General features: G+C 48.7%; 2 protein-coding genes across 2 annotated transcripts; one reads left to right on the top strand and one right to left on the bottom strand.

Annotated features, from left to right (window-relative positions):
- Nucleotides 1-117: 117 nt before the first annotated feature.
- On the top strand, nt 118-4,790 carry LOC148334569 (prosaposin receptor GPR37-like). Its single transcript, XM_088298963.1, has 2 exons — nt 118-1,441; nt 2,894-4,790. Exons 1-2 carry the CDS (start codon nt 638-640, stop codon nt 3,698-3,700), a joined length of 1,611 nt encoding a protein of 536 aa, XP_088155089.1. The 5' UTR covers nt 118-637; the 3' UTR covers nt 3,701-4,790.
- Nucleotides 4,791-6,946: 2,156 nt separating this feature from the next.
- LOC148334568 (hyaluronidase sv-hya-like) lies at nt 6,947-13,050 on the bottom strand. The gene is made up of 6 exons (XM_088298965.1): nt 12,810-13,050; nt 11,666-11,789; nt 9,023-9,680; nt 8,608-8,877; nt 8,454-8,543; nt 6,947-7,571 (listed from the first exon to the last, which is right to left on the bottom strand). Exons 3-6 carry the CDS (start codon nt 9,671-9,673, stop codon nt 7,155-7,157), a joined length of 1,428 nt encoding a protein of 475 aa, XP_088155091.1. The 5' UTR covers nt 9,674-9,680; nt 11,666-11,789; nt 12,810-13,050; the 3' UTR covers nt 6,947-7,154.
- Between the last annotated feature and the right edge of the window lie 475 nt (nt 13,051-13,525).

Genomic DNA, 13,525 nt, shown 5'->3' with positions numbered 1-13,525 from the left:
TTGTCTTTTGAGAAAAGAGCAAAGAAAATGTGTATTGGGACATAACAGGAAGTGAAAATCTAAGTCGTGCGAACATTTGTTTGAAGAGCAAACATTTGGGACCAAGTGCAACAGGCAGTAGAACTTACTTTATCATACACTTCCGAACTTTTTTTTTTTACAATGAAATGCAAATTTTAAAATATGAAGTTGCTACCCGTTCAGTCATTAAAGTTGTTATGGTGGCCACAGTTGAACCCTGAAATTGATGGACAATTTCCTATGAGGACATATTCTTTTAAAACGAGAACAACTTTGAAGCCCACCCGACCGTCATGTGGTCCCCGCCAAACCAAAGCCCCCCCCCCCAACACCGCCAACGCCCCCTCTTGGGTCCGCCCCTGCTGCACCCCCTCCGTCGCTCCGGACTCCCCCGTCACTCCACGCCAACTTCCGAGTCGACCTGACCGGCTTGTCTGCTGAAAGTCAGCCCCTACTCATCGGAAGAATTCTTTCCACCGCTGCGCACTTATCTATACGGAGACTATGGGCTTCGATTGATGTTTTAAGACCACTTTTTTTTCACTGAAACAAAGTTAACATGGCTCGCGCGCCGTGGGACTCTCGTCGGTTTTGTGCTTAACGGAACCGTGCCATCATGCCCCTCCTGACCCGCCTGCTGTGCGTGTGGACGTGCGCCGTGGCCGTGGCCGCGGCCGCGGCGGCGGCGGCACACGCGGATGGACACAACCGACGGTGGCGCGCTTTTGACGGAGCAACGTCGCGGGACGTCCTCCGCCCGGAGTTGAACTCGGACTTGGATTCGGAGTCGTCACAAGCCGCCGCGGCGCTTCCACCGAGCCCGGGGGTGCGTCGAAAGTATGAGGAGTGGCGGTGGAGCGAACGCGAACGCGAACGCGGCACAGCCTGCGACCCGGCACCGAGGACGAGGAGCCTGAGGCACAAGCACCGGCAAAGCGAGCGAGGCGGAGGTGTTCGCCGCTTAGCTGCGGCCGCCCGGCACGCCTCGCCGTCGGTCATGGCGCAGGAGCAAGACGAACCCGAGCCTTCCTCGAGCTCCAACGCCAACGGCAGCGACTACGACGACTACCCGGCGGCCGGCTCGACCGACGCGCCGCCTTTGGAGCCCGGCACCCCTCGGAGCAAAATGAAGCGGATTCGGAACCCCTTCTACCCGCCGAGCGCAGCGGCGGCCGGCGCTTATGCGCTGCTGGCGGCCGCCTTGGCGCTGGTGTGCGCGGGCGTGCTGGGCAACGTGTCGCTCATGTGCATGGTGTGCCACAACTATTACATGAGGAGCATCTCCAACTCGCTGCTGGCCAACATGGCCCTGTGGGACTTCTTGGTGCTGTTCGTGTGCCTGCCGCTGGTGCTCTTCCACGCCCTCACCGACGACTGGCTGCTCGGGGAAACCGCCTGCAGGCTCGTCCCCTACCTGGAGGTGAGCATCTTGAGCATTTTCTCGTTTTTGTCCTCCATCGAACGAATTTTTTTCCCCCACTTGCTAATTGCGATCGTAGATGGAGTTCCACAGGGTGTCCTGCTAAGTCCACTGGAACTTAAATTGTATACCTTGTTTTATTTGGATGTTGGCGGCGCTGTGAGCAATTGGTTATCTCCATCATATCTTTGATGTCGGGCGTTATGATACAAGCCTGGCCTTCCTGTTTGCCGTCGATGTTTTCCGCGCGCTTGCTTTGGTGTTCTACGACTTTGTCCCACATTTCAATTGAAGACTCAGAATTGTCCCAAGGTGTAAATGTGATTGTCACTGGTTGTTTGTATGTGTTCTGTGATTGGCTGGCAACCAAATTCCACTCACAAAATGGATCTTTTAATTTGAAGGATGTTTCTTTTTAATTTTAGTGGGGCCTTTTTATTTTTTTGTTCGCCGCTTAGCTACACGACATGATGACCTCTTGTCTTTAATTTTATGGGGATGCTCGTTTTTACTGCGCTTTTATTTTGGTGGCTTGTTTGTGCTTTCTGCATTATTTCTTTTTCTTTTTGATTATTATTTCTTAAAGAGCAACAAAAGCCAAAATAGCCCAAAAATGGTTCTTTTTTTTAAATTGTTTTACGTGCAAGAAGGCCCACTGCATCGGAGGCGCTTTCAATGTTTAATCTGCTCAATATGAAGAGCCCAGCATTAACCTTCTGATCATGTGACAAGCTCTTAGCCAATCACAACCCAGATCACAATGAGGAAGCACACTTGGATTACAATAGATTATTTGTGTCGTCTTTCGCCTCGTAATCTTTTCATTAAAATTTTACCTCGCTAATTGTTTCATTGACATCTGCGATTCCTTGACCATTTTAGCGTGATGTCTCAGATTATTTCTTGTTTTGGACGTGGGTCAGTTGGTTGTACTTCCTGCCGCATGGCTTGAAAAAAAAAATGGGCCAAGGACAAAAAATGGCAAAATAAAACATCCGTACTATTTAAAGCTGCACCGTTTTTTTTTTTTTTTAAACATGGTCTGAATGTGGTCCTTCCTGTCGTTCTTTTTTTACAGCATAAAAGACAGCAGCAGGCAAAATAAAAAATGGCTTAGATGATGGTTTATTGTGGCGGGATGCTCATTCTTCCTGTTCTTCAAAAACGAGCATGTCTTTTATTTTGTCAGATGATCGTCCTTCTCATTTTTAATGCCCCAAAAAAGAAGAACATGAGTTCTGTAGAGTACTTGTCTTTTATTATGGCGGGCTGCTCATCTTTCTTATTCTTTGACCTCAAACCTTGTCTTTTATTTTGCCGAGGTGCTTCTCTTATTTTGGCAGGATATGAGAAAAGACTTTCTAAATATCATTGAGAACATGAAATGAAAAGGTGTCTTTTGTTTATTGTCGTCCGCTGTCCTTTTGCTAATGTGTCCTTTTGCGCCCCCAGGTGGCATCCCTCGGTGTGACAACCTTCACTCTGTGCGCCCTCTGCATCGACCGCTTCCGCGCCGCCGCCAACGTGCGCTCGTACTACGAGATGACGGACAACTGGGTGTCCACCAGCGCCAAACTGGCCGTCATCTGGGTGGGGGCGCTGCTGCTGGCCCTGCCCGAGCTTCTCATCCGCCAGCTGGTGACGGAAGAAGGCGACACCTCCGAGGGCGGGGCGTGCGAGCGCTGCGTGGTGCGCGTGTCCACCCGCCTGCCGGACACGCTCTACATTCTGGGCCTGACGTACGGCGGCGCCCGCCTCTGGTGGTTCTTCGGCTGCTACTTCTGCTTGCCCACGCTCTTCACCATCTTCTGCTCGCTGGCCACCGCCCACAAGATCCGCGGCGCAGAGCGGGCGGCGGCGCCCACTCGCGCCACCAAAAAGCAGATCCGCCTGGAGAGCCAGATGAACTGCACGGTGGTGGCGCTGGCCATCCTCTACGGCTTTTGCCTCATCCCCGAGAACGTCTGCAACGTGGTGGTGGCCTACATGGCGGCGGGGGTGCCGCCGCGCACTCTGGACATCCTGCAACTGCTGAGCCAGTTGCTCCTCTTCTGCAAGGCGGCCGCCGCTCCGCTGCTGGTCCTGTGCCTGTGCGAGCCTTTCCGCCGGGCGTTCCTGGACTGTTGTTGCTGTTGCTGCCGGGAGTGCGGCAGTCCAAGCGCCGGGGCCCCCTCGGACGCCCGTGGCGTCGCCAGCGATGAGCTGGAGCTAACGCGCTGTGACTCCGCCCCCAACGTCGGGGAAACGTCTGCCACCTAGGCCACAGTGGGGACGCACTGCTGAGATCAAAGACTCACCCGGTGGTGTCGTGACCTTTACTTGATAAGAGCGCCACCTGGCAGGACTTGCATCCGTTACCATGGTGACCAGAGGTTGCAGGTTAACAGCGGCGCAACATCAGACTGAAGTCGCTCGTAGTTATGTCATGGATCAATAGAACACTCGGATAAGGCACAGCTGAACAATTGAAGGTGAAGGTGTGCTTTTCTACCTAAGCTGCGCCAGCCTCGGCGGTCACTACTCGCAGCCGCGGCTCGTTCCCGCTGGCTGTCGCGGTCGTCTTTAGTTGCAGTCAACGCTAGTCGCGGTGACGGCGACGAGTGCTGACTGTGAGCGACGTCACTGTCACTCGTGGCGACTGCAACTCGTGCAGCAAGCATCGACCGTTGTTGCTTGTCAGCTGCTAGCTAACGCAAACGTAGATGAACGTCGTCCGCGCAACGGTAAGCGAGCCATCTTCTGTTCTTCTCGATGGCGATCACAAAAATGTCACCATTGTCCTTAAGCTCGTAATGTCGCCGCGGAATACTTTTTAGCACGTTAATTAGAATTAGAAATCCCTTTATTGGCATTGTACTCAAGTGTGCAACGAGATTAGAGAGCTCCCCTCTCCAGTGCAATACAACAATAATACAGACAAATATATAAATTAGATAAATAAATAAGAGAGTGCAATGGAATTCAGTACTGAATAGGGCATATAGAAACACATCACAATGCTGTTCTGCAAGGTAAGGGTGGTCTCGTGTGTGTGTGAGAGTTCAGTATGGAGATGGCTCTCGGAAAGAAACTGTTTCTCAGTCTATTGGTCCTTGATTTGATGCATCTGTAGCGCCTGCCAGAGGGCATCAGGTCGAACAGGTGTGAGTTTGGGTGGGTATTGTCTTTGACGATGTTGAGAGCCCTTCTGAGGCACCGGGCGGTGTAGATGTCCGACAGTGAGGGGAGAGGGCAGCCAATAATCCTTTGCGCTGTTTTGACTGTCTTCTGGAGCCTCACTCTGTCTGCCTCAGTGCAGCCGCTGTACCAGGTGGAGACACAGTATGTCATTAAAAGGATTGAAAATTGATACTTTGTCCATCTGTGCTTTCAAAGGTGGTCGAGCGGGTTTTGTGAGTTTGCGAGAACCGTTGCAAAGATTTTGGCTCAGCCTTTTTTTCCTCGTTTTGGATTGATTTTCAATTTGCACAGTCACTGGCTGCATCTTTTCTTCTTTTTTTTTTGAGGGGTCGTCTCACCATCGCTTGGACCTTTTTTTTCAGCTCCACCCAGATGGTGGCGTGAGCACAAGGACCGCCATTGTCCTCCCGGCCCGCCCGGCCGCCGCCGCCGCCGCCGTGTGTGAACGGACCCACAGTGCCTTGACACTGATGTATTGTGTTCTTTCTGGCCCGCAAACAAGCACCAAAATATCCCAAACAGGCTTTGGCTGACGGTGAAAGCGCCGCTCTCGATGCACTTCAGTTCACTCCAGCGACTTGCGTCGCGTTTGCTAGCATGCTGAAATGCTATTGTTAGCATGTTCGTCTGCTAATTGATGACCATAATTTGATGCTATCTAATCCCACGGAGTGCCATTGTTGTGGTTTTGGCAGGCCCGTGCGCTGCGTGTTTGTGTCTTTGAGGAGAAGGTCGGTGGCCCCCTTTGCCGCTCCAGCAATTAGACGGCCCCCCCCATTCATCGGCACACAATGGGGGCGGCAGAACGACATGCGCACGCACGGATGTCCGGGCAGCGCGCTGGTTTTGGGAAGTTGGAGGAGGTGAGTGTGTCACGTGTTTGCATCTTCGTTTGATTGACAACAATCACGCTGCCCACCTTTCCTCGCCACCAATCACGTGGCCTCCCACTTTTCGTCACTCACCTCTCACGAGTCACATGTGCAGCCACTGGCCCCTCCTCCAGTCACATGGTCTCTCGCCTTCAGGCACATGACCCCAAAGAGTAAGTTTTGGTCGCATTTGACGCCAATTGCATTCCTTTTTCTAAAAAAAAATACAAAATGTATGCTTGTCCCAAAAGTTCCTGACACCCGCGTCGTCCCAAGCCGCCCAACAATCAACTTGCCCCTCCTCAAATCATGTGAGCAGCCTCCATCTGGTCTGGGCCTCATCAAGGCGTCAAGCGGTTTGGTGAGAGAATTTCCTGAGAAATGTTCTGATGGTCCAATTAGCGCACGAAAGCAGCTTCGGAGGAACAATGGTCGCTAGTGTCTCCTCCGGCACGGCTCTTGTTGACATCGGGATGCTCGGTTGTGTCGCCCCTCCCTGATGGTACAAACATGGAAGAGGATTTGGGGGGGGGGGGGGGATTAATTCCCTCACAAGAGCATCATTTGGGGCAGCTGGTGACCTCAAAAGCTTCCGACAAAGAATGCAGACAATTAAGCTCTTCTAGCCCCGCCCCCAACTAACCTCCATCTTGGCTCAAAGCAGATTACACACATTCGATACATTTAAATGACGTGAGCGGCTTTTTATGGTTCAGAGACGCTCTTGACCGATTTCCATTTCGTTTCAAGCCGCCGCTCACATTCCCCGACACACAAAAACAGGACTGTTGTGGATTCTTGTAGCTGATGTATGCTGAATACATAAATATTAAAACAAGAGGGAAACTTGTTCTGTGGAATGTCTTCAACAACGACAAATGATTTTGCTGCCGAGGCCGTTCAGTTTCACATCGATTTTTTTTATTACGTCTTCACTTTATCAATTTTTATCTCCCCAACAAAAATAAAAAATAGTTTTGCGCGATGTGTTTGATTTCAGAAAGTCGAAATGACAACCGCGTCCTCCAATATGGTTTTGCTGAGACATAACTTGTGGCTCCCCCTAGAGGACACAGACCTGCACTGCAGCTAGTTTGTCCAGCCTTAACTGCGCAATTTGACTTGCTCAAACCACGATCTTGTAAGGGATTATTTGATGGATGATCAGATTACTTTTTACTCAATTTACCATATAAATGAAAGATCAAACTCGTGCACCCTTTGTTGGCACGATGCACTTCTGGCTCCCCCTAGAGGATTCAAAGCTCCAATGCACGACAGAAGAGGAATGTGACTACATTTCTTTTAGGTCCAATTTTTGGACTGTTTTTTTACTTTTAAATATCGCGACTCTTTTTTTCAATGATCTTTTTAGAGGAAACAACTTTGCGGTTGAGATTTTGATGGGGGTCTTGTTGTATATAGATGTATAAAAAAAACAAACAAAACAAAATCTATTCACTGAACTTTATTAGCCATCAGGGGAATTTCTTTTTCACGTACCATTATTTCTCTTGCAACAGGGTACTACTAGCCTAAACTGTAGGTACAGCCCATAAATGCAAGTAGATGCTTTGGGGCTATAAATGAAGAAAAACTATTTGTAAGCTCAGGTAAATATGCACGGCAACATAATGCAGAAAAAGAAGGTGACAAGATCGCTATATGGCTTGGAGATGCATTGAGGCGGCCATCAGGAGCAGGTGCGGGGCCAGTCGACTCCCGCCCGAGCGACTTCCGGCGTGGTACGAGTCGTCCGGGATGGCGTTGAAGCTGTTGGGCGCGCGGCAAGGCCGCTCATCGTAGCACATGCAGTCGAAATGGCGGTCGAACCACTCCACGTCGTCCTGAGACGGGCCGGCGCCGCTCAACGTTAGCGGGCCGCGGCGACCGCGGCGCTCGATGCGGAAGCGTCGCGGGTCCAGGTGGAGGTAGACGTCGTCGTCCGAGTGCTTGCGAACGCAGCGGCCGCGGCTCTGGCACAGCGCATCGCTGCACATCCTGGTCGCCGTGGACACGTTGAGGATGTACGGGTTCATCACGTCCACCAGGTGGCGCCGAGCGTCGAAACACGAGTCCTGCGGGAAGACGGCGTCAACCGAAGGTCAACCTTTTGGACTTTGCTTTTCAAAGACTTTGCGGGTCTTGCTAGTTTGTCGCCTCCACTTGCTTTGTACAGCACACATAGTCAGAAAAGTCAAAGAGCTCACCTCTCTCTCCCAATTTAATAATTCAGTTTTCAATTCAAATATTCATGTTAAGCAATTCAAATCAACAATATTCAGATTCAGTTTCTCGTGGCACCAATATCAGCCCATAAACATGCATTTTAAAGTGTAATAGCACTTTCGCTCCACTAGTCGGCAGTGGCGCTCTCATTGCCCATTAGGCACATGCGGCAGTGCAGGTTTTTTTGTTTTTTTTGCAACAAGCTGGAGATGTGAATTGCAGTCAACAAACCCTTAGACAAGGATTTTTTTTTAAACTGGGATGAATAGAAAGGCAGAGAGAAACAAAACTAGCGAGTCAAAAGAAAGTCAATCCGAAAGCAACAATGCGCAAATATGACGAAGCTTGGCTTCACGGTGACTACGAATTCTATCATTTATAGGTCAAAGGACCGCCCACCTTTTTCCTCAATCACATGACCCCCCGTCCAGTCTCTTGCATCGTGACATCATTCTAAGATTGTAGTCGTAATGTCACAAATGTTCAAAAGCGCTGCCGAGTTTGGCTCGTGAGCTTTGTTGCGTTGTCCTGCCCGCACTTAGGTTGTTTGTTCTCCATTTGGAGTCGTCTGTCTCTGAGAGGACAAAAAGCGGTGGTACACTAAGTGCCTGGCAAAGAGTCGTAAATGTGAGCTTGCGTCACTTTGAATGCATCAGTGCCGCACCTGACGCCCGTCTCCTGAGGGAATCAAAGTTTTTGTCCGCCTGTCATCAAAATGAAGAAATTTGTACCTCGCTGTCGCTGACGTCCATGTCTCCCCAGGATACGATGCCGGCGACACCAAGGACGGCCGCCTCGCCGATGGTGCTGACCAGGTCCATCTGGGGGAAAAAAAAAACGGCCCATGAGACACGGGCCCATCTTTTATTTTTGCGACAGCCTCACCTCCGACAGGTAGTGATCCGTCCTGTCCTTGTAAACGGGGCGAACGTAGGCGTAGACGGGGACGGCGTAGGAGCCGTTGGCGAGCGCCGCCACCCTGGCGGCTTCTACCAGGCGATGGCGCACAAAGAGTCGCGCTTGGGCCGAATCCCGCAGCGCCAATTCCAGGTAGATGGACGGGTAAAGGGCAGTGGACTCTCTCCAGAGCCACAAGAGCTCGTCGTTGCGCTCCTTCTCGATTTCCGGACACTGGCCCGTGAACGCGTTCATGTCCTGGGTGCAAAAGTCCGAATCAATCAACTCATAAATGTCATTTGAGCGAAGATGATATACATAAATATATAATATATAACATCAAAGAATTGAGAAGCACTGAATTAAACGCGACCGGAAACCTTGAACTGCTTTGCAAGCCCACCTGGTTGTAGTCGTAGTTGTAACAGTCGGGGTAGAGGTAGTAGCCCCAAAGCCGTTTGGGCCTCAACCGCTTCCCGATGAGCAGCGAGCGCAGGAAGTAGCGTTTGGCGGCGCGCTCGAACAGCATCTTGGCCCGGTCCGCCGCCTCGTCGTCCGACAGGCTGGCGTTCCTGGCCTTAACCCTCTCGAGGGAAAGCTGCCGGTAGACGTCTTTGCTGCCCCAGTTGCGGATCCACTGCGGGCGCCACTCCTCCAGGTCCAGCACGGCCAGGCCCGGCCGGTCCAAGGGGATGTAGAACTCGATGTCGTCCTCGGCCAGCTCACGGTGCTCCTTGAGGTCCACCAGCTGGGGCAGGCCCTCGTCCACAAACTGGCCCGTGTCCTCGTCCACGTACGGGACGATCCCGAAGCGGTCCGTGTAGAAGATGGAGATCGTCTGGTCCGTGGCCGACCTCAGCGTGCTGCTCACCAGGTGGAAGTGCGACAGATCGAGAGGGAGGCCGAAGCGACTCTCGCACAGCTCCGTGGGAGCGTTCCACATGAACAGGAACGGCTGGTTGGACCGGATGGGCGCCGACGTCCACGGCGAAGCGCCGAGACCGCAGCGCAGGAACCACAACGTGCTGAGCAGGTAGGCCACATTTTGGGTCATTTTCAAGCTGCGCACACAAAAGACAAGCGCTACTTTTTCAATGGACGTCTGTGGCACGTTGCTTCAGGTTGTCAATGACTTTCTTTGATGGCACCAAATTCAGTCGACTGAATGAGACGCGACGGGACGAGCCTTCTCGCGGCCTTCCGTGCGCAGGAACTTGATCCAATTGTCTTTTCAGGCCACATTGGAAAGATTTGAGTTCACTTTCTTTGCTCGGTCGTCCCATTCATCTTTACCAGGAGTCTTCAATCCTGTTCCTCCAGGTCCGCCGTCCTGCCCGTTTTCCATCTGTGCCTGCTGCCACACCCGATTCAAATGATCGGGACCGTTCAAGCTTCTGGAGACCTCGCTGATTATCTGCTCCTTTGCATCAGGTGTGTTGCCGCACGGACGGATGGAAAAGAGACAGGACGGCGGCGCTCGAGGAACAGGATTGAGGACGCCTGATCATATAGTTGCCGTTTTCGCTCTTTGAAGCAAGTTTCGCGCCACACTTTCTTGGATATTATCTTTTCCAACAATGACTTCATGCGTCGAGCGTTTTAAAGGTTCAGATCGTTCCAAGTTTTGGACTAAATCAAGTCTTTTGGGCGTAATTCCTTTTTTTGAGTTGACTGAACTAGCGTTGCTTGCTTGTTGTGTTCAAATGTAGAATATATTCTTGTAGCTAAACAGCTTGTGCTTCTTTGTGTTTTGGCCTAGCTTTGCAGTTTTTCAAAGTTTGGAAACACTCAGGAAAACGTCCACTATCGGCTGACGGTTTAGTGCTACCGTTTGTTTTGTTTTTGTTTTTTTAATAATATTGCCTTTATTAGTCCCACAATGGGGAAATTCGAGATTCGAACCCAGGTCTCCTGGGGAGACTGGGTCCTGAACGCGGCGCCTTAGACCACTCGGCCATCCTGTAATTGGCCGAGGAAAGCCCTTTTGCACTCTGCGGTGGAGCGTGGAAATCAAATGAGCTCAAATGCGGCCGCGTCCTAAGACAGCACTTTAGCGTACATGTCGGAACATCTCAAGTTGGCAAACGTGTCGTTCGCTTCCATTTCGCCTCTGGCTGCTTCCTGATGACGTTTTCTTTTTTAATGGCGTCATGAATGAGATGCGTTGGTCTGCGTTGCCAAACTCAAGCCAAGAAGATAACACACAATGTTGAGATGAAAGGATAAAAATGTTGACTTGCGTCATCGTCACTTCATTCCGATAAATGTTTGCGCGACTTTGAGCCAAAAGTCGTAAATATGCGCTGCAGTTTTTTTTTTTGCTTCTCAGCTTGTCTCCTGAGAACCAAAATAAAATGTGAGCACAAAAAAGATTTTTTCGGCATATCGTTTTTTTTGTGTCTGATCTGCGGTCTCACAGAGAGCGTTGCAATTTCCACTTTGATTGGCGTTTTTGTTTGAGCAACATTTTGCCGTTTTTCTTGTTTTACCAAATTGGTACTTTCATTCCGTTTTATGGAACCATTTAATATCTCACGTTAAAAAGAGCGTGCCGTATGTGTCGATCCTCGTACTCATTTCTCATGTCAATGTTTTTGTGGCTTCTCTTGTTCATCGCACGGACCAACGTTTTCCAAAAATTGCTCTCATGTTTTTCCGCTTTCGGCAAATTTTCATTTTTTTCTTCATGTTGAAATTTTATTAACTTTCTTTTTTGATGCGAATGTCGACATTTGTTGCTTTTTTTTGTTAACATTCAATACATTTACCGTATTATCATTTCCAACAATGAATACATTTGTTCTTTCTACTGTGGCTGAAGACGGAAGTTTTAAAATAAGCTCATCCCACGTGGATGACGTTGCAATAATCTTACGCAACTCCAGTCCAAATTTTTCTGATCTTGGAAATCCATTTTATTATTTTTTTTATGATCAAATTGAAAAAAAAAAAAAAGTCATTTTGTGAAGCGTGTGCCAGTTGAGTTTCGGCTCAGTCCGCTTCAACTTAGAAACACGTCTGCATCATGAAAGGACACATGACCAACCTGCCGTTTGTCTCCCAGGAGTCTCGAGAGCCGGGAAGTCGTCAGTGGGCACCTGCGCAAAGACTGCTCCTGGTACTCTGGTTCGTTTGGCGTTCCCAAAAGCACAGACGAGGTCTCCGCCTTCCTGGTGCCACAAGGGAGGAGGAGGAGGAGGATGAGGCGCTACGGGAGCGACAATGTGTGGCCGCAAACACGCACGCACGTCTGTCCGGACACGTCAGGAATGTTTGGAAACGTCGAGTTTGGTCAATACGGCCAAGCGTCAGGAAGTCCACCTGGCGTGCTGAGTCACCAAGTCAGGAAAATCGTCGACATGGAAAGGTAGGACTGAAACGCTAGCTGTTAGTCAAGCTTGCACTTTCAGGAAGATTCCGCAAACTCCGACCCGATCATTCATTTAAAAAAAAAAAAAGGTTGACAAATTTTTTGTTTTCAATTATAAATTTAAATAATTATTTCTATAAATTTTATTGTTCTTATTCTAATCAATTAACCAATTGTTTATGACATATTTTTTTTTTTTTCAAGTCAAGTGAAACTAAAATGCTTTTTTTGTTTCTTTCATTAAGAATCAAATCTGCATTTTCAGGACTTTCTGCAAACTTCAGTGCTCAGGAGACATATTTGATATCACAATGGATTAGGTCATTCATCAAAAAAAAAAAAATTTTTTTTTTGTAAAATTTATTTTTGTCTGTATTGGTCTAATTCTAATCAATTAACCAATTGTTTAATATCACATAATTAAATGCCTTTGATTAAAAACAAATCCTTTACGAACCATTATTGCATTGAGTGAATCTAAACTGCAATTTCTTTTAATGAAAAATTGTGATTTCAATTCTCCAACTGTTTGAAAAAGTCAAATAGTGTTCTTCTGTTATTTCTCAATTCATCCGTTTCAACAGAAGCAAGCAAGCAACAAATGTTTGAAAGTTCTGCCCTTCAAAGCCATTTTCACGTCGCAACATGAAACTTGGGAGGCATTTCTATCATTAATTTAATTGAACCACAACAAAATTTAAATACAAAAAAAAAAAAAAGTCTCAACAGATGTTAGCCTGCCAAAACATGTCAAATGGGCTCCCGGTCTTCCGCATGCCAAGGAACCACTTTGTCGGAACTTTAAAGTAAGTTGACAAACCTTAAATTAAAGACAAAAACACTTTGTATTTGCCGTTCTTGGAAACAGAAGAAGAATCAATTGACACTCAGCACCTCCGTCCTCGGCTCGGCTCGGCTCGCTTCTTAAATGCTCAATTCGGAACATTTCATGAAACTTTTGTGAGCTTCCCGAAATAAAGCCTTGTGACATCACAAACTGCCATCTGTTCACTTTCGGGTGTCGTTGCGTTTCATGACTTTTTGTTTGTTTTCTTTTCTCCAGTGTATGTTCAGATTGTCAGCAGATGGGTGCTGCTGATTGGTCGACTCAACCTGATTGTCGTCACGGGATTGGTCGGAGGAAAACAGTCTTTCTTTCTTTGTTTTAACCGTTCTCCAGTCTTTTGCTTTTAGCGGCACGCAAGTTCAACATGATAGAAATTGAAAGTTCGTGGATGACATCGGCTGTTCGCGACCCGCAAAAAAAGTCTTAAGAAGCCATGTCACAAAAAAAAAAGAAAAGTCTGTTGCTTTGAAGGAAAGGACTTACATAACAATGTGAAATGTTGACAAATTCAGCAATGTCGAATTTGGTTGGCTTGATACCATCAAAAGAGTCCAAAGTGACAAAACAAGTCTGGCGATTTGGTGCCCACTGAGATTTTGGGGGGAAAATCTTTTTTGGGGGGCTGCATGAAATTTGATTGGCCTGTTTGTAAAAAAAAAAAAAAAAGTCTCCAAGTCATGTCCAAAAAG

This window comes from Idiotropiscis lumnitzeri, chromosome 6 (genome assembly GCF_059441095.1).
Source record: "Idiotropiscis lumnitzeri isolate Australia: NSW breed Sydney's pygmy pipehorse chromosome 6, RoL_Ilum_1.0, whole genome shotgun sequence".
Classification (NCBI taxonomy): Eukaryota; Metazoa; Chordata; class Actinopteri; order Syngnathiformes; family Syngnathidae; genus Idiotropiscis; species Idiotropiscis lumnitzeri.
This window is presented reverse-complemented; position numbering and strand designations above follow the sequence as displayed.

Bases quoted from the DNA above. Each gene is read 5' to 3' on its own strand.
- LOC148334568 (XM_088298965.1), bottom strand. From the start codon at position 9,673: ATGACCCAAAATGTGGCCTACCTGCTCAGCACGTTGTGGTTCCTGCGC. The intron at 8,878-9,022 runs GTGGGCTTGCAA...TTTTGCACCCAG, and splicing joins ACAACTACGACTACAACCAG to GACATGAACGCGTTCACGGG. The intron at 7,572-8,453 runs GTACAAATTTCT...GTCTTCCCGCAG, and splicing joins TGGACGTCAGCGACAGCGAG to GACTCGTGTTTCGACGCTCG.
- LOC148334569 (XM_088298963.1), top strand. From the start codon at position 638: ATGCCCCTCCTGACCCGCCTGCTGTGCGTGTGGACGTGCGCCGTGGCC. The intron at 1,442-2,893 runs GTGAGCATCTTG...TTGCGCCCCCAG, and splicing joins GGCTCGTCCCCTACCTGGAG to GTGGCATCCCTCGGTGTGAC.